Here is a 24,435-nt window from a genome sequence, read left to right as displayed (position 1 = left end):
GCTGCAGACGATGTGAGCAGATCTGGGACTGTTCGGGACTCAGACTCCATTGGACTTTCAGACTAGACAGGCTCTATTAGACTCTCAGACCAGAGAAATGCTGGGACCATTCAGGACTCAGACTCCATTTTAGAAACAGAATACTTTCAGACACCAGTAGTAGCAAAAAGCCATTAGAATTTCAATTGTAGAGACTTCAGTAGAAACAGTACAGTTTAGAAGTTACGAGTAGTTGAAGCAGACTACAGAGACTCTATTAGACTCTCAGACCAGAGAGATGCTTTGAACTTTGGACTGTTGATTATATGACAAGATGTCCTGTGTTACCGACACAGAGAAACTACTTCAAATCCTATTTGTAACTGGATTGATAAGCAACATACCTGTATGCTGAATACATGAAGTTTGTGAGTAAACCAACTATGTCACTTTAAAGAAGTCTGCTTATTTTTGTCTCTTGAGAGCATGATTTAAAGGCAAATATATTTTAAGGGAGAGGTGATGTTTTTGTGCAACTGAAAGAACACTTTTGAAACTCTGCTATATATGTGTGTGTGTTTGTGCATTGGCATATCTTTGTCCCTAACAGTTCAAAGAGATACCTAGGTATATTAGTTTAACAGTTGAGAAACCTAATTGCCTTTTATGAATGCTGGTGGGTATTGACCACTGAGAAGGCTGACTCAAGAGAGTAACAACAACAACAACAACAACAACAAGCTGAAGGACAGTCAGGGGATCCGTCCCATAAGGATCTAAGCCACTCAGTGAAGGAATGATCATTCCCAGCTTTGCAATTTTATGAATGGTCAGGTAGCTAAGCTGGAAGCTGGATTCTTTAAAAGCCCATTTAAGTGCAATAGCATCTCAGTTAAATTAGGATTATTATTATTATCAGGATTTAATCAGTGGATTTCAACTTGCATTAACTCCATATACCGTATATACTTGAGTATAAGCTGACCCAAATATAAGCCAAGGCACCTAATTTTACCACAAAAAACTGGGAAAACATTGACTCCAGTATAAACCGAGATACCAATAAAATTACATTAATTGAGGCGTCAGTAGTTTAAATGTTTTTGAATCTTTACATCAAACTGTAATTTAAGATATGACTGTTCGACTCTGATTAAATCATTATTCTCATCTTCTTCAATGTAAATGCGCTTATGTATCCTTTTAATAATAATAGAGTGAAATAATAAATGTAATAATAATAATAATAATAATAAATGCAGTAAAATAATAAATGTAATGCTAGAGTAAAATAATAAATGTATTAATAATAATAAAAATAGAGTAAAATAAATGTAAAAGTAACAACAACAATAGAGTAAAATAATATATGTAATAATAATTAATACAGTAAAATAATAAATGTAACAATACCAATAATAATAGAGAAAAATAATAAATATACCACATATACTTGAGTATAAACTGACCTGAATATAAGCCCACCAGGACCCTCACCCAAGTATAAGCCGAGGGTTTTTTTCAGTCCTAAAAAAGGGCTGAAAAACTAAGCTTATGCTCGAGTATATACAGAATTATATTATATATAATTTACTCTATTATTGTTGTATGTCTTTCAATAGCGTTTTATCTCGTGCCCTGCCTTGAGTCGCAGGGAGAGGTAGGCAATAAATTTGATGATTATTATTACCATCATCATTATCATCATCATCATCCCATGTCCCCTTATCATTATCCTCATTCCAATTCTCATCATCATCATCATCATCATCCCATGTCCCCCATGGAGATCGGCAAATACCAGATAAATTGGCTCCTGTTTGAGAGTTAGCATTAAAAATAGGCCTCAGTAATACTAAACACCCTATTCCTTACCAGAAACTGTGTTGACCTGATATTAATTTTTAAATACAGGAATCAAAAGCAAATTAAGACAAAGAAAGGCAAACTTAACTTCATGTGACACAGTCGTATTCTTTTACCATATTATAAAAATCTTTACCCTAAGGTTTAACATTATGTAATTATAATAACAACAACCTCCCTCATTATCCAGAGGGTGTCCCTCTGCACATGCTCAATGCCACCCTTGACCTGTGGGGTGTCCTTCAGCCTCAGGTGACCCCTTGTCCCCTGAATGTCTCACCTGGTGAAGGGCAGGTGGTCAAGCGGTCAGTGGTCGGAGGGGAGGGCAGCCAAGGAGGAGGCCACTACATCCTTTTGGGAGGGAGGGGGGCCTGCAGAGAGAGACAGAAGCAGAGGGGGTTACATTATATTTATTATTATTATTGTTAATGTTGTTATTAGTGTAACCATTATTATTATTATTATTATATTGATCAATACCCCGCTATGATTTCTACACAGCAACAGAAGACATTACAGGGGTATTGTCGTTGGGGGGGGGGGGGGGATGCAATGTGTGCTTTGTTGCTGTGCATGCATGCCCTTCATGCGCTGCCCCTTTACTGATAAATGGGAGGGGGTCAATACTGCACACCTGTACATCAGGTAAACCTCCAAATCCGTCCCTTTCATGCCCCCATAACAATAATAATAATTGCAAAACAGTTTAATAATTGCAATAATAATAATTATAATGATAATGCAAAAGAATAATTGCAAATCTGCCTCCTTAGGCCCCTTCCCCTTCATTTTTTCTCTCCCCCCCCCCCCCACCGGCCAATAACAATAATTGCAGAACAGTTTAATAATTGCAATAATAATGATAATAATAATAATAATGCAAAACAATAATTGCAAATCTGCCTCCTTAGGCCCCTTCCCCTTCATTTTTTCTCTCCCCCCCCCCGGCCAATAACAATAATTGCAGAACAGTTTAATAATTGCAATAATAATGATAATAATAATAATAATGCAAAACAATAATTGCTAATCTGCCTCCTTAGGCCCCTTCCCCTTCATTTTTTCTCTCCCCCCCCCACCGGCCAATAACAATAATTGCAAAATGGTGCAATTGTAAAACCCAGACCATGATGCACACCCACACTATTAAAATCCCCATAAAATATATTAATGTCCCCCCCAATAAATAATAATAATAATTGCAAAACATGAGCATTTGCAAAACCCAGGACATGACGCAATAACAATAACATGCACCCAATAACAATAATTGCAAACAGTTTAATAATTGCAATAATAATAAGAAGAATAATGCAAAAGAATAATTGCAAACAGCCTCCTTAAGCCCCTTCCCCTTCATTTCTTCTCCCTCTACCCCACCTAATAACAATAATAATTGCAAAACCGTGCAATTGCAAAACCTGGACCATGATCCACACACAATATTAAAATCCCCATAAAGGATTTTAATGCCCCCCAATAACAATAATTGCAAGACAATACAATGGCAAAAACCCAGAACATAATGCAATAACAATAACATGCCCCCCAATAATAACAATAATAAAAATTGCAAAACAGTGCAATTGCATAAACCCAGACCATGATACACACACACACACTATTAAAATACCCATAAAGGATTTTAATGCTCCCCAATAAAAATTATAGCTGCAAAACAGTGCAATTGCAAAACCCAAAACATGAAGCAATAAGAATAACATGCCCCCATAATAATAATAATAATAATAATAATAATAATAATAATAATAATAATAACTGCAAGAGTGTCATTGCAAAACCCAGAACATGATGCAATAACAAAAACAATGCCCCCATAGTAATTGCAAGAGTGCAATTGCAAAACCCGGATCATGATGAAATAACAATAACATGCACCAAAATAATTGAAAGAGTGAAATTGCAAAACCCAGAACATAATGCAATAACAAAAACTATGCCCCCATAATAATAATTGCAAGAGTGCAAATGCAAAACCCAGAACATAATGCAATGACAAAAACTATGCCCCATAATAATAATTGCAAGAGTGCAAATGCAAAACCCAGAACATAATGCAATAACAAAAACTATGCCCCCATAATAATAATAATTGCAAGAGTGCAAATGCAAAACCCAGATCATGATGCAATACGAATAACATGCCCCATAATAATAATTGCAAGACTACAATTGCAAAACCCAAAACATGATGCAATAAGAATAACATGCCCCATAATAATAATAATAATACTTGCAAGAGTGCAATTGCAAAACCCAGGACATAATGCAATAACAATAACGTGCCCCCCAATAATAACAATATTAATAATGGCAAGACAGTGCAATTGCATAAACCCAGGACATGATGCACCCGCCTCCAATAATAATAATAATTGTAAGAGTGCAATTGCAAAACCCAGATCATGATGCAATAACAATGACATGCTCCCCAATAATAATAATAATTGCAAGACAGTGCAATTGCAAAACCTAGGACATGATGCACCCGCCTCCAATAATAATAATAATTACAAAACAGTGCAATGGCAGAAACCCAGGACATAATGCAATAACAATAACGTGTCCCCCCAATAATAACAATATTAATAATGGCAAGACAGTGCAATTACATAAACCCAGGACATGATGCACCCGCCTCCAATAATAATAATAATTGCAAGACAGTGAACCTAGGACATAATGCAATAACAATAACGTGCCCTCCAATAATAACAATATTAATAATGGCAAGACAGTGCAATTGCATAAACCCAGGACATGATGCACCCGCCTCCAATAATAATAATAATTGCAAGAGTGCAATTGCAAAACCCAGATCATGATGCAATAACAATGACATGCTCCCCAATAATAATAATAATTGCAAGACAGTGCAATTGCAAAACCTAGGACATGATGCACCCGCCTCCAATAATAATAATAATTACAAAACAGTGCAATGGCAGAAACCCAGGACATAATGCAATAACAATAACGTGTCCCCCCAATAATAACAATATTAATAATGGCAAGACAGTGCAATTACATAAACCCAGGACATGATGCACCCAGTATTGAATCCCTGAAAGGAAGCACACGGCAATGATGCTGAGAAGGAAGGAAGGAAGGAAGGAAGGAAGGAAGGAAGGAAGGAAGGAAAGAAGGAAGGGAGGAAGGAAAGGAGGAAGGGAGGAAGGAAGGAAGGAAGGCCTTGCTGCTGCTTCTCCTCCCCCCCCCCATCTCCTCCTCCCTTGAAAAGGGCAGAGACCCCCCCCCTCCCCCAGGGAAGGTGCCCCCATAATAATAATAATTGCAAGAGTGCAAATGCAAAACCCAGATCATGATGCAATACGAATAACATGCCCCATAATAATAATTGCAAGACTACAATTGCAAAACCCAAAACATGATGCAATAAGAATAACATGCCCCATAATAATAATAATAATAATACTTGCAAGAGTGCAATTGCAAAACCCAGGACATAATGCAATAACAATAACGTGCCCCCCAATAATAACAATATTAATAATGGCAAGACAGTGCAATTGCATAAACCCCCCCCCTTCTCCTCCTCCCTTGAAGAGGGCAGAGACCCCCCCCCCCAGGGAAGGTGTCCTTCTCCTCCCCCCCCCCCGATGGAAGCCCCCCCCGCCTTGGTCTCGACCCCCTGGGAAGCTCGGCAAGGCTGCCCCCCCCCCCCCCCCCCAGGCCAGGCCCCTTCCTACCTGCAGAGGAGGCCTCGCCTTCCCAGGATGGAGAGAGAGAGAGGGAGGGGGAGGGAGGGAGGGGGGAGGGGGGAGCGGGGGGGGAGAGGCGTCGCTTCCGCTTCCGAGGCAGGAAGGCAGCCCCTCCCTCCAGAAAGAGAGATGGGAGGGGGGCGAGGAAGGGAACCCCCGAGGGAAGCCAGACGGGCCCGGGAAGGAGAGAAGGAAAGAGAAGGAAGGAGAGAAGGAAAGAAGGAGGGAAGGAGAGGAATGGAAAGAGAAGGGAGGGAAGAAGGAAAGGAATGTGGGAAGGAAGGAAGGAAGGAAAGGAATGGAAAGGAAGGAAGACTAGAAGGAAAGAGAAGGAGGGAAGAAGGGAAGCAAAGGAAGGAGAGAAGGAAAGAAGGAGGGAAGGAAAGGAAAGCAAGGAAGACTAGAAGGAAAGAGAGAAGGGAGGGAAGGAGAGAAGGAAAGAGAAGGGAGGAAGGAAAGGAAGGGAGACTAGAAGGAAAGAGAAGGAGGGAAGAAGGGAGGCAAAGGAAGGAGAGAAGGAAAGAAGGAGGGAAGGAAAGGAAAGCAAGGAAGACTAGAAGGAAAGAGAGAAGGGAGGGAAGGAGAGAAGGAAAGAGAAGGGAGGAAGGAAAGGAAGGGAGACTAGAAGGAAAGAGAAGGAGGGAAGAAGGGAGGCAAAGGAAGGAGAGAAGGAAAGAAGGAGGGAAGGAAAGGAAAGCAAGGAAGACTAGAAGGAAAGAGAGAAGGGAGGGAAGGAGAGAAGGAAAGAGAAGGGAGGCAAAGGAAGGAGAGAAAGAAAGAAGGAGGGAAGGAAAGGAATGGAAAGAGAAGGGAAGGAATGTGGGAAGGAAGGAAGGAAAGAGAGGAGGAAGGCAAAGGAAGGAGAGAAGGAAAGGAAAGGAAAGGAAGACTAGAAAGAAAGAGAGAAGGGAGGGAAGGAGAGAAGGAAAGAAAAGGAAGGAAGGAAAGGAAGGGAGACTAGAAGGAAAGAGAAGGAGGGAAGAAGGGAAGCAAAGGAAGGAGAGAAGGAAAGAAGGAGGGAAGGAAAGGAAAGCAAGGAAGACTAGAAGGAAAGAGAGAAGGGAGGGAAGGAGAGAAGGAAAGAAAAGGAAGGAAGGAAAGGAAGGGAGACTAGAAGGAAAGAGAAGGAGGGAAGAAGGGAGGCAAAGGAAGGAGAGAAGGAAAGAAGGAGGGAAGGGAAGGAAAGCAAGGAAGACTAGAAAGAAAGAGAGAAGGGAGGGAAGGAGAGAAGGAAAGAAAAGGAAGGAAGGAAAGGAAGGGAGACTAGAAGGAAAGAGAAGGAGGGAAGAAGGGAAGCAAAGGAAGGAGAGAAGGAAAGAAGGAGGGAAGGAAAGGAAAGCAAGGAAGACTAGAAGGAAAGAGAGAAGGGAGGGAAGGAGAGAAGGAAAGAGAAGGGAGGCAAAGGAAGGAGAGAAAGAAAGAAGGAGGGAAGGAAAGGAATGGAAAGAGAAGGGAAGGAATGTGGGAAGGAAGGAAGGAAAGAGAGGAGGAAGGCAAAGGAAGGAGAGAAGGAAAGGAAAGGAAAGGAAGACTAGAAAGAAAGAGAGAAGGGAGGGAAGGAGAGAAGGAAAGAAAAGGAAGGAAGGAAAGGAAGGGAGACTAGAAGGAAAGAGAAGGAGGGAAGAAGGGAAGCAAAGGAAGGAGAGAAGGAAAGAAGGAGGGAAGGAAAGGAAAGCAAGGAAGACTAGAAGGAAAGAGAGAAGGGAGGGAAGGAGAGAAGGAAAGAAAAGGAAGGAAGGAAAGGAAGGGAGACTAGAAGGAAAGAGAAGGAGGGAAGAAGGGAGGCAAAGGAAGGAGAGAAGGAAAGAAGGAGGGAAGGGAAGGAAAGCAAGGAAGACTAGAAGGAAAGAGAGAAGGGAGGGAAGGAGAGAAGGAAAGAGAAGGGAGGCAAAGGAAGGAGAGAAAGAAAGAAGGAGGGAAGGAAAGGAATGGAAAGAGAAGGGAAGGAATGTGGGAAGGAAGGAAGGAAAGAGAGGAGGAAGGCAAAGGAAGGAGAGAAGGAAAGGAAAGGAAAGGAAGACTAGAAAGAAAGAGAGAAGGGAGGGAAGGAGAGAAGGAAAGAAAAGGAAGGAAGGAAAGGAAGGGAGACTAGAAGGAAAGAGAAGGAGGGAAGAAGGGAAGCAAAGGAAGGAGAGAAGGAAAGAAGGAGGGAAGGAAAGGAAAGCAAGGAAGACTAGAAGGAAAGAGAGAAGGGAGGGAAGGAGAGAAGGAAAGAGAAGGGAGGCAAAGGAAGGAGAGAAAGAAAGAAGGAGGGAAGGAAAGGAATGGAAAGAGAAGGGAAGGAATGTGGGAAGGAAGGAAGGAAAGAGAGGAGGAAGGCAAAGGAAGGAGAGAAGGAAAGGAAAGGAAAGGAAGACTAGAAAGAAAGAGAGAAGGGAGGGAAGGAGAGAAGGAAAGAAAAGGAAGGAAGGAAAGGAAGGGAGACTAGAAGGAAAGAGAAGGAGGGAAGAAGGGAAGCAAAGGAAGGAGAGAAGGAAAGAAGGAGGGAAGGAAAGGAAAGCAAGGAAGACTAGAAGGAAAGAGAGAAGGGAGGGAAGGAGAGAAGGAAAGAAAAGGAAGGAAGGAAAGGAAGGGAGACTAGAAGGAAAGAGAAGGAGGGAAGAAGGGAGGCAAAGGAAGGAGAGAAGGAAAGAAGGAGGGAAGGGAAGGAAAGCAAGGAAGACTAGAAGGAAAGAGAGAAGGGAGGGAAGGAAGGCAAAGGAAGGAGAAAATGAAAGAGAAGGAGGGAAGGGAAGGAAAGCAAGGAAGGAAGACTGGAAGGAAAGAGAAGGGAGGGAGGGAATGTAGGAAGAAAGAGAAGGAAGGAAGGAAAGAGAGAAGGAAGGCAAAGGAAGGAAGACTAGGACAGGAGGAAAGAGAGAAGGGAGGGAATGTAGGGAGAAAGGAAAGAGAAGGAAGGCAAAGGAAAGAGACAATGAAAGGAAAAGAAAGAAAGAGAAGGAAGGGGAAAAGGGAAGGAGAAGGAAAGAAAAGGAAGGAAGACTAGAAGGAAAGAGAAGGGAGGGAAGAAGGGAGGCAAAAGAAAGAGAAGAAAGTCTGGAGAGAAGATAAGAGAAGGTGGGAAGGAAAGGAAAGCAAGGAAGGAGACAAGGAATGGAAAGCAAGGAAGGAAGACTAGAAGGAAAGAGAAGGGAGGGAAGAAGGGAGGGAATGTAGGAAGAAAGGAAAGAGAGAAGGAAGGCAAAGGAAGGAGACAATGAAAGAAAAGGGAGGGAAGGGAAGAAGGGAAGGGAAGAAAGGAGGGAATGTAGGAAGAAAGGAAAGAGAAGGAAGGAGACAAGGAAAGGAAGGAAGACTAGAAGGAAAGAGAGAACGGAGGGAAGAAGGGAGGGAATGTGGGAAGAAAGGAAGGAAAGAGAGAAGGAAGGCAACGGAAGGAGAGAAGGAAAGAGAAGAAAAGGAAGGAAGACTAGAAGGAAAGAGAATGGAGGGAAGAAGAGAGGGAATGTGGGAAGGAAGGAAAAGAAGGAAGAAAAGAGAACAAAGACTAGCAGGAAAGAGAGGGAAGGGAAGAAGGAAGGCAAAGGAAGGAGAAAATGAAAGAGAAGGAGGGGAGGAATGGAAAGCAAGGAAGGAGAGGAAGGAGACAAGGAATGGAAAGGAAGGAAGACTAGAAGGAAAAAGAAGGAAGGGAAGAAGGAAGGCAAAGGAAGGAGGGAAAGAAAGAAAGAGAAGAAAGGCTGGAGAGAAGAAAAGAGAAGGAGGGAAGGAATGGAAAGCAAGGAGGGAAAGGAGACAAGGAGAGGAAGGAAGACTAGAAAGAAAGAGAATGGAGGGAAAAAGGGAGGGAATGTAGGAAGAAAGGAAAGAGAAGGAAGGCAAAAGAAGGAGACAAGGAAAGGAAAAGAAGGAAAGAGAAGGAAGGGAAGGAGACAAGGAAAGAGAAGAAAAGGAAGGAAGACTAGAAGGAAAGAAGAAGGGAGGGAAGAAGGAAGAGAATGTAGGAAGAAAGGAAAGAGAAGGAAGGCAAAAGAAGGAGACAAGGAAAGGAAAAGAAGGAAGGGAAGGAGACAAGGAAAGAGAAGAAAAGGAAGGAAGACTAGAAGGAAAGAGAAGGAAGGGAAGAAGGGAGGGAATGTGGGAAGGAAGGAAAGAGAGGAGGAAGGCAAAGGAAGGAGAGAAGGAAAGGAAAGGAAGACTAGAAAGAAAGAGAGAAGGGAGGGAAGGAGAGAAGGAAAGAAAAGGAAGGAAGGAAAGGAAGGGAGACTAGAAGGAAAGAGAAGGAGGGAAGAAGGGAGGCAAAGGAAGGAGAGAAGGAAAGAAGGAGGGAAGGGAAGGAAAGCAAGGAAGACTAGAAGGAAAGAGAGAAGGGAGGGAAGGAAGGCAAAGGAAGGAGAAAATGAAAGAGAAGGAGGGAAGGGAAGGAAAGCAAGGAAGGAAGACTGGAAGGAAAGAGAAGGGAGGGAGGGAATGTAGGAAGAAAGAGAAGGAAGGAAGGAAAGAGAGAAGGAAGGCAAAGGAAGGAAGACTAGGACAGGAGGAAAGAGAGAAGGGAGGGAATGTAGGGAGAAAGGAAAGAGAAGGAAGGCAAAGGAAAGAGACAATGAAAGGAAAAGAAAGAAAGAGAAGGAAGGGGAAAAGGGAAGGAGAAGGAAAGAAAAGGAAGGAAGACTAGAAGGAAAGAGAAGGGAGGGAAGAAGGGAGGCAAAAGAAAGAGAAGAAAGTCTGGAGAGAAGATAAGAGAAGGTGGGAAGGAAAGGAAAGCAAGGAAGGAGACAAGGAATGGAAAGCAAGGAAGGAAGACTAGAAGGAAAGAGAAGGGAGGGAAGAAGGGAGGGAATGTAGGAAGAAAGGAAAGAGAGAAGGAAGGCAAAGGAAGGAGACAATGAAAGAAAAGGGAGGGAAGGGAAGAAGGGAAGGGAAGAAAGGAGGGAATGTAGGAAGAAAGGAAAGAGAAGGAAGGAGACAAGGAAAGGAAGGAAGACTAGAAGGAAAGAGAGAACGGAGGGAAGAAGGGAGGGAATGTGGGAAGAAAGGAAGGAAAGAGAGAAGGAAGGCAACGGAAGGAGAGAAGGAAAGAGAAGAAAAGGAAGGAAGACTAGAAGGAAAGAGAATGGAGGGAAGAAGAGAGGGAATGTGGGAAGGAAGGAAAAGAAGGAAGAAAAGAGAACAAAGACTAGCAGGAAAGAGAGGGAAGGGAAGAAGGAAGGCAAAGGAAGGAGAAAATGAAAGAGAAGGAGGGGAGGAATGGAAAGCAAGGAAGGAGAGGAAGGAGACAAGGAATGGAAAGGAAGGAAGACTAGAAGGAAAAAGAAGGAAGGGAAGAAGGAAGGCAAAGGAAGGAGGGAAAGAAAGAAAGAGAAGAAAGGCTGGAGAGAAGAAAAGAGAAGGAGGGAAGGAATGGAAAGCAAGGAGGGAAAGGAGACAAGGAGAGGAAGGAAGACTAGAAAGAAAGAGAATGGAGGGAAAAAGGGAGGGAATGTAGGAAGAAAGGAAAGAGAAGGAAGGCAAAAGAAGGAGACAAGGAAAGGAAAAGAAGGAAAGAGAAGGAAGGGAAGGAGACAAGGAAAGAGAAGAAAAGGAAGGAAGACTAGAAGGAAAGAAGAAGGGAGGGAAGAAGGAAGAGAATGTAGGAAGAAAGGAAAGAGAAGGAAGGCAAAAGAAGGAGACAAGGAAAGGAAAAGAAGGAAGGGAAGGAGACAAGGAAAGAGAAGAAAAGGAAGGAAGACTAGAAGGAAAGAGAAGGAAGGGAAGAAGGGAGGGAATGTGGGAAGGAAGGAAAGAGAGGAGGAAGGCAAAGGAAGGAGAGAAGGAAAGGAAAGGAAGACTAGAAAGAAAGAGAGAAGGGAGGGAAGGAGAGAAGGAAAGAAAAGGAAGGAAGGAAAGGAAGGGAGACTAGAAGGAAAGAGAAGGAGGGAAGAAGGGAGGCAAAGGAAGGAGAGAAGGAAAGAAGGAGGGAAGGGAAGGAAAGCAAGGAAGACTAGAAGGAAAGAGAGAAGGGAGGGAAGGAAGGCAAAGGAAGGAGAAAATGAAAGAGAAGGAGGGAAGGGAAGGAAAGCAAGGAAGGAAGACTGGAAGGAAAGAGAAGGGAGGGAGGGAATGTAGGAAGAAAGAGAAGGAAGGAAGGAAAGAGAGAAGGAAGGCAAAGGAAGGAAGACTAGGACAGGAGGAAAGAGAGAAGGGAGGGAATGTAGGGAGAAAGGAAAGAGAAGGAAGGCAAAGGAAAGAGACAATGAAAGGAAAAGAAAGAAAGAGAAGGAAGGGGAAAAGGGAAGGAGAAGGAAAGAAAAGGAAGGAAGACTAGAAGGAAAGAGAAGGGAGGGAAGAAGGGAGGCAAAAGAAAGAGAAGAAAGTCTGGAGAGAAGATAAGAGAAGGTGGGAAGGAAAGGAAAGCAAGGAAGGAGACAAGGAATGGAAAGCAAGGAAGGAAGACTAGAAGGAAAGAGAAGGGAGGGAAGAAGGGAGGGAATGTAGGAAGAAAGGAAAGAGAGAAGGAAGGCAAAGGAAGGAGACAATGAAAGAAAAGGGAGGGAAGGGAAGAAGGGAAGGGAAGAAAGGAGGGAATGTAGGAAGAAAGGAAAGAGAAGGAAGGAGACAAGGAAAGGAAGGAAGACTAGAAGGAAAGAGAGAACGGAGGGAAGAAGGGAGGGAATGTGGGAAGAAAGGAAGGAAAGAGAGAAGGAAGGCAACGGAAGGAGAGAAGGAAAGAGAAGAAAAGGAAGGAAGACTAGAAGGAAAGAGAATGGAGGGAAGAAGAGAGGGAATGTGGGAAGGAAGGAAAAGAAGGAAGAAAAGAGAACAAAGACTAGCAGGAAAGAGAGGGAAGGGAAGAAGGAAGGCAAAGGAAGGAGAAAATGAAAGAGAAGGAGGGGAGGAATGGAAAGCAAGGAAGGAGAGGAAGGAGACAAGGAATGGAAAGGAAGGAAGACTAGAAGGAAAAAGAAGGAAGGGAAGAAGGAAGGCAAAGGAAGGAGGGAAAGAAAGAAAGAGAAGAAAGGCTGGAGAGAAGAAAAGAGAAGGAGGGAAGGAATGGAAAGCAAGGAGGGAAAGGAGACAAGGAGAGGAAGGAAGACTAGAAAGAAAGAGAATGGAGGGAAAAAGGGAGGGAATGTAGGAAGAAAGGAAAGAGAAGGAAGGCAAAAGAAGGAGACAAGGAAAGGAAAAGAAGGAAAGAGAAGGAAGGGAAGGAGACAAGGAAAGAGAAGAAAAGGAAGGAAGACTAGAAGGAAAGAAGAAGGGAGGGAAGAAGGAAGAGAATGTAGGAAGAAAGGAAAGAGAAGGAAGGCAAAAGAAGGAGACAAGGAAAGGAAAAGAAGGAAGGGAAGGAGACAAGGAAAGAGAAGAAAAGGAAGGAAGACTAGAAGGAAAGAGAAGGAAGGGAAGAAGGGAGGGAATGTAGGAAGAAAGGAAAGAGAAGGAAGGCAAAAGAAGGAGACAATGAAAGGAAAAGAAGGAAAGAGAAGGAAGGGAAAAAGGGAAGGAGACAAGGAAAGAGAAGAAAAGGAAGGAAGACTAGAAGGAAAGAAGAAGGGAGGGAAGAAGGAAGAGAATGTAGGAAGAAAGGAAAGAGAAGGAAGGCAAAAGAAGGAGACAAGGAAAGGAAAAGAAGGAAAGAGAAGGAAGGGAAAAAGGGAAGGAGACAAGGAAAGAGAAGAAAAGGAAGGAAGACTAGAAGGAAAGAAGAAGGGAGGGAAGAAGGAAGAGAATGTAAGAAGAAAGGAAAGAGAAGGAAGGCAAAAGAAGGAGACAAGGAAAAGAAAGGAAAGGAAGACTAGAAGGAAAGAGAAGGAAGGAAGGAAGGAAAGAGAGAAGGGAGGGAAGAGAAGGGAGGGAGGGGAGGGAAGAAGGGGAGGAAAAAAAGGGAAGAAGGAAGGAAGGAAGGAAAGAGGAGGAGGGAAGGAAGGAAATGAAAGAAAGGTAATGAAGAATGGAAAGAAAAGAAGGAAGGAAGCCGAGAAAGAAAGGGAGCGAAAGGAAAAAAGGAAGGAATAATAATAATACAGTAGAGTCTCACTTATCCAACATAAACAGGCCGGTAGAATGTTGGATAAGCGAATATGTTGGATAATAAGGAGGCATTAAGGAAAAGCCTATTAAACATCAAATTAGGTTATGATTTTACAAATGAAGCACCAAAACATCATGTTAGAAAAGAAATTTGACAGAAAAAGGAGTTCAATACGCAGTGATGTGATGTAGTACTTACTGTATTTACGAATTTAGCACCAAAATATCATGATGTATTGAAAACATTGACTACACAAATGCGTTGGATTATCCAGAACCTTGGATAAGTGAGTCTTGGATAAGTGAGACTACTGTATTTATTTTTCACCCTTGATTCTCACCTTGAAGGGGACTCAGGGCGGATCACAATGCACATAGACATGGCAAACATTCAATGCCAATTATAACAATGACAAGACAGACAACAGATAGAGGTGAATATCTAGGCTTTCCCATTTTCCGGCATCTTCTGAGGCTGTGCTCAGTTCCGGCCACCAGGGGGCGCTGTCGCTCCATCTCCCTGAGGAAGAGCTTTCTTCTTTGTTCATAAACTTCCTCCTGTTTCGGATCAAAATGACAAGCGGATATACCTCCTGTCAGTGTTTTTGTTGTTATTGTGTGAATCCATATCTCACAACCTCTGAGGATGCCTGCCATAGATGTGGGCGAAACGTCAGGAGAGAATACTTCTGGAACATGGCCACACAGCCCGAAAGACATACAACAACCCTGTGATCCTGACTGTGATGACTCATGGGCCATGTAGTCCTGTTCCTAGCGCTGTTGTGACAGATGAAGAGGAAAACTTAGGTTTCCCACCGTTTCAGCCAGAGTTGGAGCCCCTGCACCTGCAGGAGATTTGCCTCCCAGAAGTTCCCCAAACAAGCCCTGAGCCGAAATCTCCCCCTTTTTCTCGCCGTGATTATTGTCAACAACAAAGGGGAGCTCAACAGGCTAATCGCAGAAGCCTGAGAATCGCGGCCAAACAAATGGTTGATTAAACCTGCTTCCCATGGGAATCTTTAGGGAGTCATGCATCTGGACTCAGAGAATGGATTTCGGTTCTGGTTCCCCAGAGAATTGTTCTCTGGCGGGAAAACGAGACCCTACTTAGGTGTTTTGCCCTCGTAGGAATCTTGCGGAGTCAATTCGTCAACTACGGGAGTAAGTTGTGTGTGGACTACGCTCCCGTTTCCAGCCTTGCTTTGCTTCCCAGGACCTTGTTTTGCTTCACGGACCCAGCCTTGCCTTCCGGACCTCGCCACGAATTTACCACGGATCCTGTTTTTGCTCCTTGTTCTTTGTTGCCTTGAATTAAGCCTTGTATCCAAGAATCAAGTTATTTCCTTGCCTTGCCTAAGTTTCATGGACTAAAGGACCTTGTTATCTCCCCTCACTTTGCTTGGCAAAGTGAGTGTTTCGGTTACTGGATTACAACTTTGGACCTTAATATTTCATGTTGGACATTGTTTCCCTGGACTAATTTTGACCTTTCCTGAAAGGTCTACTTCTGAACTATTTCCTACACTTGCTTTTATTAACTTTATATATTTCCTCAATAAAGATATTAGATAGATTCTGGCCTCTGTGTATGGTTATTGGTGCTCTGCAGCCTGGGTCGTGACACTGACCATGAAAGCCTTCGACAACACATTGTTCAATCAATTGTTGGTGTTGGATTGTGTATATGTGTTCTGGCAAGCATTCAAGCAGCCCTGCTTGATTGCCTGCAGGGCCAATGGGTCAAGACTTCCCTTTCAACTACGTGGACGGAACATTCGTCATGAACATTTGTGTGGAATGTAAGGAGGTGCCTGCTTGCATTGATAATGGACTCGGCTTGCTGAAAGGACGTGCCATGTTTTGTCCTTGCCGAGGGAACATGAGTCCAGAGAGTGATGGTATCCAGAGTTGTAAATAGCTTGTAAATAAAGCTTTAGAACCGCTGGGATCAGCAGATAATTTATGACTGAGCTGTCGTTTGTTGGTGCCACTTTCGCCAATGCCTAAGTGGTCTGACTGATGAGAAGAAAATGAGACCTGACTCATCAACTGGTCAGGGCGACGATTTCCTCTGACACCTCCCCACTTTAATGCGGTTCCTATTTATCTACTCACATTTGTTTTTGAACTGCTAAGTAGGCAGAAACTGGGCTGAAGGTCAGGAGCTCACCCTGACCCGGGCTTTGACCTGTCAACGTTCTGGCTGGCAAGATTTATAGCAGCTTGGTGATTATCCTACTATACTAAAGCCTAGACATTCAGAAGCACTTCCTGAGCATCGGGGCTGTTGGACAGGAGGATCCAGTATTGCCAGGAGGTCCTTTGCTGGAAGTCTTTAAGCAGAGGCCAAGTGGCCTTCTGTCGGGAGGGCTTAGATGGTGTCTTGGATTGGATTGGATGGCCTTTAGGGGTTCCTTCCAACTCTTTGATTCTATAGCCCTATTTCTCTGTGAACCTTCAAATGTCTGTGAGGTTGGGTGGCCATCTGTCGGGAAGGCTTGGATGGTTCTTCCTGCCTGGCAGAAGGGGTAGACTTGTCATATGAATATAATATGCAGATTTGATAAATGTGGGTTTAATATGATAAATGAAGTGTATGAAAGATGTATGGATGGGACACAGGGAAACAACTACATTCATGAACTGGAATTAGAAGTTGCTGAACTGCTGACATTGATAAGAACTGTGACAAATGATAAACTTTGAGGGGAAAACAACATGTTTACATTAAACAGAGACAATGGCTCTTTTAAGTTAAGGAAATGTTTACAAGGTTCTTTATGTTAAGAAAGAAGTCAACATAGAGCTGCTTGCGTTTGCTAACACCAACCAAGAAGAGTCAACATCTTCCAGGAAACTGAGATGGAATCAACATATTCCAGAATGAAAGACGTCTGTCATTAATTTACAACTTTGGGACAACTTTGGTTTGTTGCAGTTTGCACATAAAGTGCGTGCATATTACTTAACTGTACAAAGATCCCACTTGGCCACCACGCTCACCAAGAGATGCAACAAAAGCAAAACATTCCCATCACATGCACCAGCTGTGGCATGTTCCACTTTTTCACACAAAAACTAGACAACTACATCTGCTCCAAATGCAAACAGATGACTCTGATGGAGCAGAGGATCCAACAGCTCGAGCACCGTATTAAGATCCTTAAGGACATTCAGGCACTCGAGCTCTTCTTGGACACTGCACAACACGCTGCTGTAGATCAGCAGCCTGCATCACACCAACACCACCAAGACCATGATCAGGAACCTTATGGGGAGATCAACTCAAAGGTAGACAACCCTCAGGCTTGGAAGGAGGTCACCCATAGAAGGAGACGCAGGACCAGGCAGCCTCCGCGGAACTCCTCTGCTCAGCTGCATTTACACAACAGATTTGAAATTCTTACATCATTAACATACAATCAGGAAACACATCTTGTGGAGGACCACAGTTTCTTAGATACCACTCAGTGGACCATCCTGGATCAATGCGCAGGGGATAGCCCTGACGGGGACAGTGTATCACCACAGTCACACTTATGTAATCATGCAAATGCTCCATCCCCAATCATAGACCAGGAGCAACAGGAACATCCTTGGGAGAGTAATGGGCTCTCGGATGTATCTCAATGGATTGTCATTGATGAATGCACTGGGGATGTTGAGGAGGAGAACAACACTTTACACCTACATGATTCACTTCAACAGGAACACTCTTCAGGGGACATACACACTGTCTTGCACAAAAGGGACCCTGTCAATCCTCAAAGGAAACAGGTCTTGGTAGTAGGTGACTCCCTCCTTAGAGGAACGGAAGCCATCATTTCCAGACCAGATGGGATGGCTCGAGAAACATGCTGCCTCCCGGGGGCAAAAATACACCATATCACTCAGAGGCTCAGCAGGCTCCTAAAGCCCCATCACCCTCCCCACCTTATGTTGATACATGTAGGTACCAATGACACCGCTAGGCATACTTTTCAAAAGATCACAAATGATTTTCGAGCTCTGGGAACAAAGCTAAAACTGTATAATGTACATGTGATCTTTTCATCCCTCCTCCCGGTTGTAGGACACGGCTCTACAAGGGCCGGAAAAATAGTACAGGTCAATAACTGGCTCAGAAAATGGTGTCAAGAGGAGCATTTTGGCTTCCTTGACCATGGCCTACTCTTCCAAGAGGATGGACTACTGGCAAGCGATGGGGTGCATCTCACACAAGTAGGAAAACATCTTTTTGCACACAGACTCACAAACCTCATCAGGCGCACTTTAAACTAGATCCACTGGGGGAGGGGAACAACAGCCTGGCGAACACTATATTACCCACGACCACAGGGAACCGCCGAAAGGCTAAACGGAGGGCTGCACAAACACAGCAAGGACCAAGTACGGAGAGCACAATAATCCCAAATAAACAGCTCAAGGGGAGGTCACAGGGGCTTACATGTCTTTACACTAATGCTCAGAGCATGGGAAATAAGCAAGACGAACTCCAACTCCTAGTACAGCACCACACATACGATGTCATAGGCATCACTGAAACCTGGTGGGATGACTCCCATCACTGGAATTTAACCATTGAGGGCTATAACCTCTTTCACAGAAATAGAACAAAGGGGAGAGGAGGGGGAGTAGCTTTATATGTCAAAAACAGTTACGTTGCAGAAGAAATGCAAGACTGTAATCCAGGAAACCAGCTTGAAAGCATCTGGATAAGAATCAAGGGAACCGGGACTCAAAAAGACCTTGTCGTGGGTGTCAGGCTCACTTCAAAGGACCAGTCTGAACGCAGATCAAAGATAGCTGCTCTCAAATCCAATCTTTATTGAAGAATACATGACTTTGGAAAAGTCGAGAATGACCTAATGTTTACATACATCTAATTTTATCACTTCTGATGCAACGTAATACCACACGCAAATATCATCATCAAATCCCACCCCCTGGATCACATTACTACCATTCCCACACACTATATCAATTATAATTGTTTATACTTTCAACCCTGAGTTCCCAGGCTCATTTTATCTTCTCCCGCCAGGTGCTTGCAGGATTGTTTATGTTATGAAGTCAGATTCAGGGCTTGGAAATTCAGCCCTGGGATCTGGCTCCATGACATGGCGCCCTCGTTTTCTTCGTCCTCCTCTTCGGTTCTTCTTTCATCATAGTTCTGAAACAAATCAAACAATAACTCTATGTGTCCATTTTGTCCAAAGTCCCCATATACTTTTTCAGTAAGCTGCGATGGAATACTGGGTGTATTTTCCCTAAACTTTTTGGCAATGCCAACTGGAAAGTTACTTCATTGATAACACCCTGTATTCTGAATGGTCCAATATATTTGGGGCTCAGTTTTCTTGAAGGTAGCTCCAATTTGATGTTTTGGGTACTTAACCACACTAGATCTCCTTTATCTAATTTATCGCCTTCCACCCTCTTTCTGTCTGCGAACGCTTTATACTTTTTGTGTGCTTCCTTTAAGGATGCAGTCACTTGACTCCAGCATTCTAGCATTTGCGTTTTCCATTTCCCTGCCTCTGTTTCCTCATTTTCTGTCCATCTTGGCAACTGGGGTAAAGGCTGTATTTCATACCCGTAAACTACTTCAAAGGGGGTTTTATTTGTTGCTGAATGTATAGTCGAATTAAAAGCTAGTTCCGCAAAAGCCAACCACCTAGACCAGTCATTTTGTCTCATGTTAGAGTACATTCGAAGGAACTGCCCAAGCGTCTGCTGAGTACGTTCTACCGCCCCGTTTGTCATGGGGTGAAAAGCAGAACTTAGACTCCTTTCTGCTCCTAGCATTTCCAAGAATTTTTCCCAAAATTTTGCTGTGAATTGTACTCCTCTGTCACTGACCACTCTACTGGGACATCCATGCAGTTTGTAAATATGATTTATGTACAGTTCAGCTAGTTTCTCGGCCGATGGTAGTTTCGTCAGCGCTATAAAGTGGGCCTGTTTAGAAAACAGGTCTAATACTGTCCAAATATAACGATGTCCCTTGCTAACCGGCAGTTCCCCCACAAAGTCCATAGCTACACATTCCCAGGGTCTGGTAGGTTCCGCTACCGTTTGTAATAATCCCATAGGCTTCCCTCCTCTCGATTTATTTCTGGCACAATCATCACATTGAACAACATGATTCTTTATGTCCTTCCTCATTCCTGGCCACCAACAATGTTTTGCTATTGCCTTTGTTGTTTTTGTAATTCCTGTATGACCAGCGCTCTGGTTGTTGTGAAAACGATGCAAAATCTTAATCCTTAATATTTCTGGGATATACAGTTTCTTGTTTACAAACCAAAATCCCCCCTTCTGCTCCCCCTTTTCTGCGTTGGATGCGATCCATTGATCTCCTTCATAAGACTGTTTCAGTTCATTTCCCCAATTATCTTCCCCGCCGAGTTCAACAAAAGCCGTGTTCTCCTTTTGGGTTTGTGCTCTTGTCCTGACAGCTAAGCCCCATTGTTTGTCAGAGAATATTGTCCCCTCTTTTGCTGTGGTTGTGCCTTCGTGTTGAGGCATGCGTGAAAGAGCATCTGCCAAGACATTCTGCTTCCCTTGAAAAAACTTTAATTGGAAATCGAATCTGCTGAAGTATTGCGCCCATCTAATTTGTTTGGGAGATAATTTTCTAGGAGATTTTAAATACTGGAGGTTCTTATGGTCAGACCAAATTTCAAATGGTATTCCGCTTCCTTCGAGGAAGTGTCGCCAGCATTCTAAGGCTTTTAATATGGCTAATGCCTCTTTTTCCCATATTGGCCAACTTTTTTCAGTTTCGCTGAACTTCCGGGACAAATATCCACAGGGTTTTAAGTTCCCATTTTGATCTTTTTGCAATAGTACTGCCCCGTACGCACAGTCTGAGGCATCGCAATGGATTATGAAAGGGCTCCTGATATCGGGGTGTTTTAGGATGGGTCCTTCTGTGAAGCATTCTTTTAGGGTTTCGAATGCCTTTTGGCATTCTGGCGTCCAACTCAGTTTGGCGCCAGGGGCTTTCACTTTTGCTGTCTCCCCTTTCCCTTTTGTTTTTAAAAGTTCAGTAAGGGGTGCGGTTATTTGCGCGAAGCCTTTTATGAAGGGTCTGTAAAAATTTGCAAACCCCAGAAATGATTGCAATTGCCTCCTTGTTTGAGGCACTCCCCATTCTTTCACATCTGATACTTTAGCTGGATCCATAGCTAACCCTTCTGGAGATATCCGATACCCCAGAAAGTCAATTTGAGTTTTATTAAATTCACATTTGGACAGTTTTGCGTACAGCTTTGCTTCCCTTAGTCTCTGCAAAACTTCCCGGACCAATTTTACGTGCTTTTCCTTATCTTCATTCACAATCAAGATATCATCAAGGAATATGAATACCCCTCTGTACAACAATGGGTGTAGTATTTCATTTATAAGCTGCATAAAGCAACTGCCTCCATTTTTTAAACCGAAAGGCAAAATTTTATATTCAAAATGGCCGAATGCGCAGGAAAATGCAGTTTTCCAAGTATCCTCCGGTTTGATTCTTAATTTATGATACGCTTCAATTAAATCCAGTTTAGTAAATATGCTCCCTTTCTTCAATACGGTAATTAAATCCTTTACTAAGGGCATAGGGTATTTATTGTCCTTAGTAATTGCATTTAAATTTCGATAATCAATGCACAATCGTAGGGAGTTGTCTTTCTTTCTCCTAAATAACACTGGGGCCCCGAGAGGAGAGTTGGATGGCTTAATGAAGCCTCGCGCCAGGTTTTTATCAATATATTTCCTCAATTCCTCCTTCTCCTGCACAGACATGGGATACACTTTTGGTTTTGGTAAGTTTGCTCCTGGGGTTATTTCAATTTCTACTTCTATATTCCTTTTGGGAGGCAATTTACTGGCCTCTTTCTGATTGAAAACATCCACAAAGTCTCTGTATTCAGGTGGCAATAGCTGTGGGTCTATTTCACCTGCTTCATCTTCCTCGTCCTCCTCTTCTGCAATTTTGCTTATCTCCCATTGCGTCTGCTGTTCTTTGAATGCTAGGCTCTTTCCTCTCCAATCTACTTCAGGATTTGCCTGTTCGAGCCATGGTATCCCTAATATTACGTGGTATGTGGCAATAGGGGCTATCACAAAGGATATTCTTCCTTCCCATTTGCCTATTTTACATGGGACCCCCCGTATTTCCTTTGTAGATACTTCCCCAGCAGCGACTGATCCATCTAGCTGCGAAAATGCAATTGGGGAGTCAAGCGCCATCTGCTGGCATTTCAGCGCTCCTGCTAATTCCGGAGTTATAATATTTCTAGAACAACCACAATCCACAAATGCCTTGCAGGTGGCCCGATTCTCTAGCCCCGAGAGGCAGATTGGCACTACTATCATGCGTTTGTCCCGACTCACCAATTTTTCTGAAGATTCTGGGGCCTGCACCTCCTCTTCCGCGCGCCTCCCGGTTGCTGGCTTGGGCTTTGGGGGTTTTGGCGGCTCCCCCTTCCGGGCCCAGCATTCCGCTGCCCGATGGCCCGTCTTCCCACATACAAAGCATCCCGGTTTAGGTTTGTTGTCGTCTCCTCTGGAGGGAATCCCCGGCCTCCCTCCGGGTCTTTCCTGCTTCCTCGTTTCTCCTCGACCTCTCGCCACTGGTCTTTGCTGGCCGCTGCTGCTCCTGAAGCGCTTTACTTGGGCCAGGGTGGATTCGACGCGCCCCGCTAGTTGAATCCATCCCTGGAGCGTTTCGGGGTCATCTCTGTGCGCTGCCCAGCTGAAAATCTCGGGGCGTAGTCCCTCTTTAAATAACTCCACTTTGGTCACTTCAGACCACTCTGGTACCCTTTCCGCGAGGTGGAGGAATTCCTCTGCGTACTCGGGCACTGTTTTGTCCCTCTGCTTTATTCCTTTCAGCTGGTCTCGAGCCCTCAATTGCTCTAGCCGGTCTCTGAATCGGTTTTCCAGTGCGGCGAGGAAGCGGGGCACTGACCTCAGGCATGGGTCGTGTCTGGCATGGAGTTGCACGTACCAGCTGGCTGCTCCTCGCTTTAGTGTGTTGCCGATGGCTCGAACCCTGCTTGCTTCGGAGGGGAATGTGTGTGCATTGTCTTCCATGTATCCTCTGATGCTAATTAGAAAAAAGTTCAGTTCATCTGATTCCCCTCCGTATTCTAGTTTGAGATCTTCCCTTCTTGGCATCCATTCTGCGGCCCGTTGATGTTGTCTGGGAGGCATGGGGAAGGGTTGCATCAGGTTTCCTCGGGCGGCTCCTTGGAACACGCCGCGCCCCACTCCGGTGGTCATTCTGCGCGGCTCCCGAAAGTCTGCCGCCGCTGTCGGCCCTTCCGCCCATCCGCATACTGGCCTCGCTGTAGCCCCCTCATCTCGCCTTTCCTCGTCGTACGGCACATCCTCCTCCTCTTCCTGGATCCCCCGCTCCTCTCCGCCTTCGTCTGCAAATCCACTGGACCCGATCCCTGGCCCCAGTGGCCTTTCCACCCCGACGCCCATTCGGGGGGTTGGGAGCTCTGTTGGGGATGGCGGCCTCAGAGTTCCCAGAGCTCGCTGGCGCTCCACTTCGCACGCCATTCTGTCTCGGGCCTCCAGCTCCTGCCAGTATTCCTCATCTCCCTCGTCCCTTGCCGCCACGGGACTCTGCGTTGACACTCGCTGGCCCCTCTGGCTCCAATCTCCTTCTTTACTTGGCTCTCTCTCGGCGCCATATCGGATGGGCTCCTTTTGGAGATTCTCTTCCAATAGTGGCACCAACCTCCCCACGGTTTCCGACAGCCTGGATAAATTAGTTTCCAGGATGGATAACCGCAGGGCCACGGTCTCCGGCATACTTCCTCCAGATCCCCAACTGGTTTCTGCAGCCGCAGAGACGCCTCTTCCTCCCCTGGGAATCCTCTGGGTCACGCCGTTCGGCCTGGGGTACCCCGTAGAGGAAGCTATGGCTTGCAGCGTCTCTTCTCTCTTCGGCCGGGCCCCTTGCAAAGGCCTCCCTGCCCCATTTGGGCTTTGATCTCCTTCTTCACTCATTATCACTTCACTGCGAATTCCGCAGGAGGGTGAGAACTGGATTCTCGACTTAAATGTCAGGCTCACTTCAAAGGACCAGTCTGAACGCAGATCAAAGATAGCTGCTCTCAAATCCAATCTTTATTGAAGAATACATGACTTTGGAAAAGTCGAGAATGACCTAATGTTTACATACATCTAATTTTATCACTTCTGATGCAACGTAATACCACACGCAAATATCATCATCAAATCCCACCCCCTGGATCACATTACTACCATTCCCACACACTATATCAATTATAATTGTTTATACTTTCAACCCTGAGTTCCCAGGCTCATTTTATCTTCTCCCGCCAGGTGCTTGCAGGATTGTTTATGTTATGAAGTCAGATTCAGGGCTTGGAAATTCAGCCCTGGGATCTGGCTCCATGACACGTGGGTGTCTACTACAGACCTCCAAGTCAGGATGAAGGACTTGATGAAGCCTTCTGTCAACAGCTGACCAAACAGGCACAAAGAAGAGATATAGTAGTCATGGGCGATTTCAATTATCCCGATATCTGCTGGAAAACAAACTCAGCCAAGAGTACAAAGTCCAACAAATTCCTCACTTGCCTTGCAGATAATTGTATGGTCCAGAAGGTAGAAGAGGCAACAAGGGGATCAGCAACTCTTGATCTAATCTTAACAAATGTGGAAGACCTGATCAATACAGTTGAAGTGGTTGGATCCTTAGGGGCAAGTGACCATGTGCTCCTGCAGTTTGCAATACAAAGGAATGCTGAAACTAAGACAAGTCAAACACGCATTCTGGACTTTAAGAGAGCTGACTTCCAAAAAATGAAGGAATTACTGAGCGGCATTCCATGGACGCCGATATTAAAAAACAAGGGAGTTA

General features: G+C 44.4%; 2 protein-coding genes across 2 annotated transcripts in view; both read right to left on the bottom strand.

The window, feature by feature from the left end:
• The window catches only part of apbb1 (amyloid beta precursor protein binding family B member 1), a 49,228-nt gene extending 43,510 nt beyond the window's left edge, over positions 1-5,718 (bottom strand). Inside the window, exons 1-2 of the mRNA XM_062974353.1 lie at positions 5,577-5,718; positions 2,126-2,216 (exon numbers count right to left, since the gene is read on the bottom strand). The gene's annotated coding sequence lies outside the window, so the exon portion shown is untranslated. The remainder of the gene's footprint in view (positions 1-2,125; positions 2,217-5,576) is intronic.
• Positions 5,719-18,336: 12,618 nt separating this feature from the next.
• Positions 18,337-23,089, bottom strand: LOC134297296 (uncharacterized). Its single transcript, XM_062974352.1, has 2 exons — positions 21,927-23,089; positions 18,337-18,711 (listed from the first exon to the last, which is right to left on the bottom strand). The coding sequence occupies exons 1-2, from the start codon at positions 23,022-23,024 to the stop codon at positions 18,604-18,606; spliced, it is 1,206 nt and encodes a 401-aa protein (XP_062830422.1). The 5' UTR covers positions 23,025-23,089; the 3' UTR covers positions 18,337-18,603.
• Between the last annotated feature and the right edge of the window lie 1,346 nt (positions 23,090-24,435).

This window comes from Anolis carolinensis, chromosome 3 (assembly GCF_035594765.1).
Source record: "Anolis carolinensis isolate JA03-04 chromosome 3, rAnoCar3.1.pri, whole genome shotgun sequence".
Taxonomy (NCBI): Eukaryota; Metazoa; Chordata; class Lepidosauria; order Squamata; family Dactyloidae; genus Anolis; species Anolis carolinensis.
The sequence above is the reverse complement of the archived record's forward strand: the minus strand, read 5'-3'. Positions and strand labels throughout refer to the sequence as shown.

Bases quoted from the DNA above. Each gene is read 5' to 3' on its own strand.
- LOC134297296 (XM_062974352.1), bottom strand. From the start codon at position 23,024: ATGGGCGTCGGGGTGGAAAGGCCACTGGGGCCAGGGATCGGGTCCAGT. The intron at 18,712-21,926 runs GTGAGTCGGGAC...GATTTGTTTCAG, and splicing joins CAGAATCTTCAGAAAAATTG to AACTATGATGAAAGAAGAAC.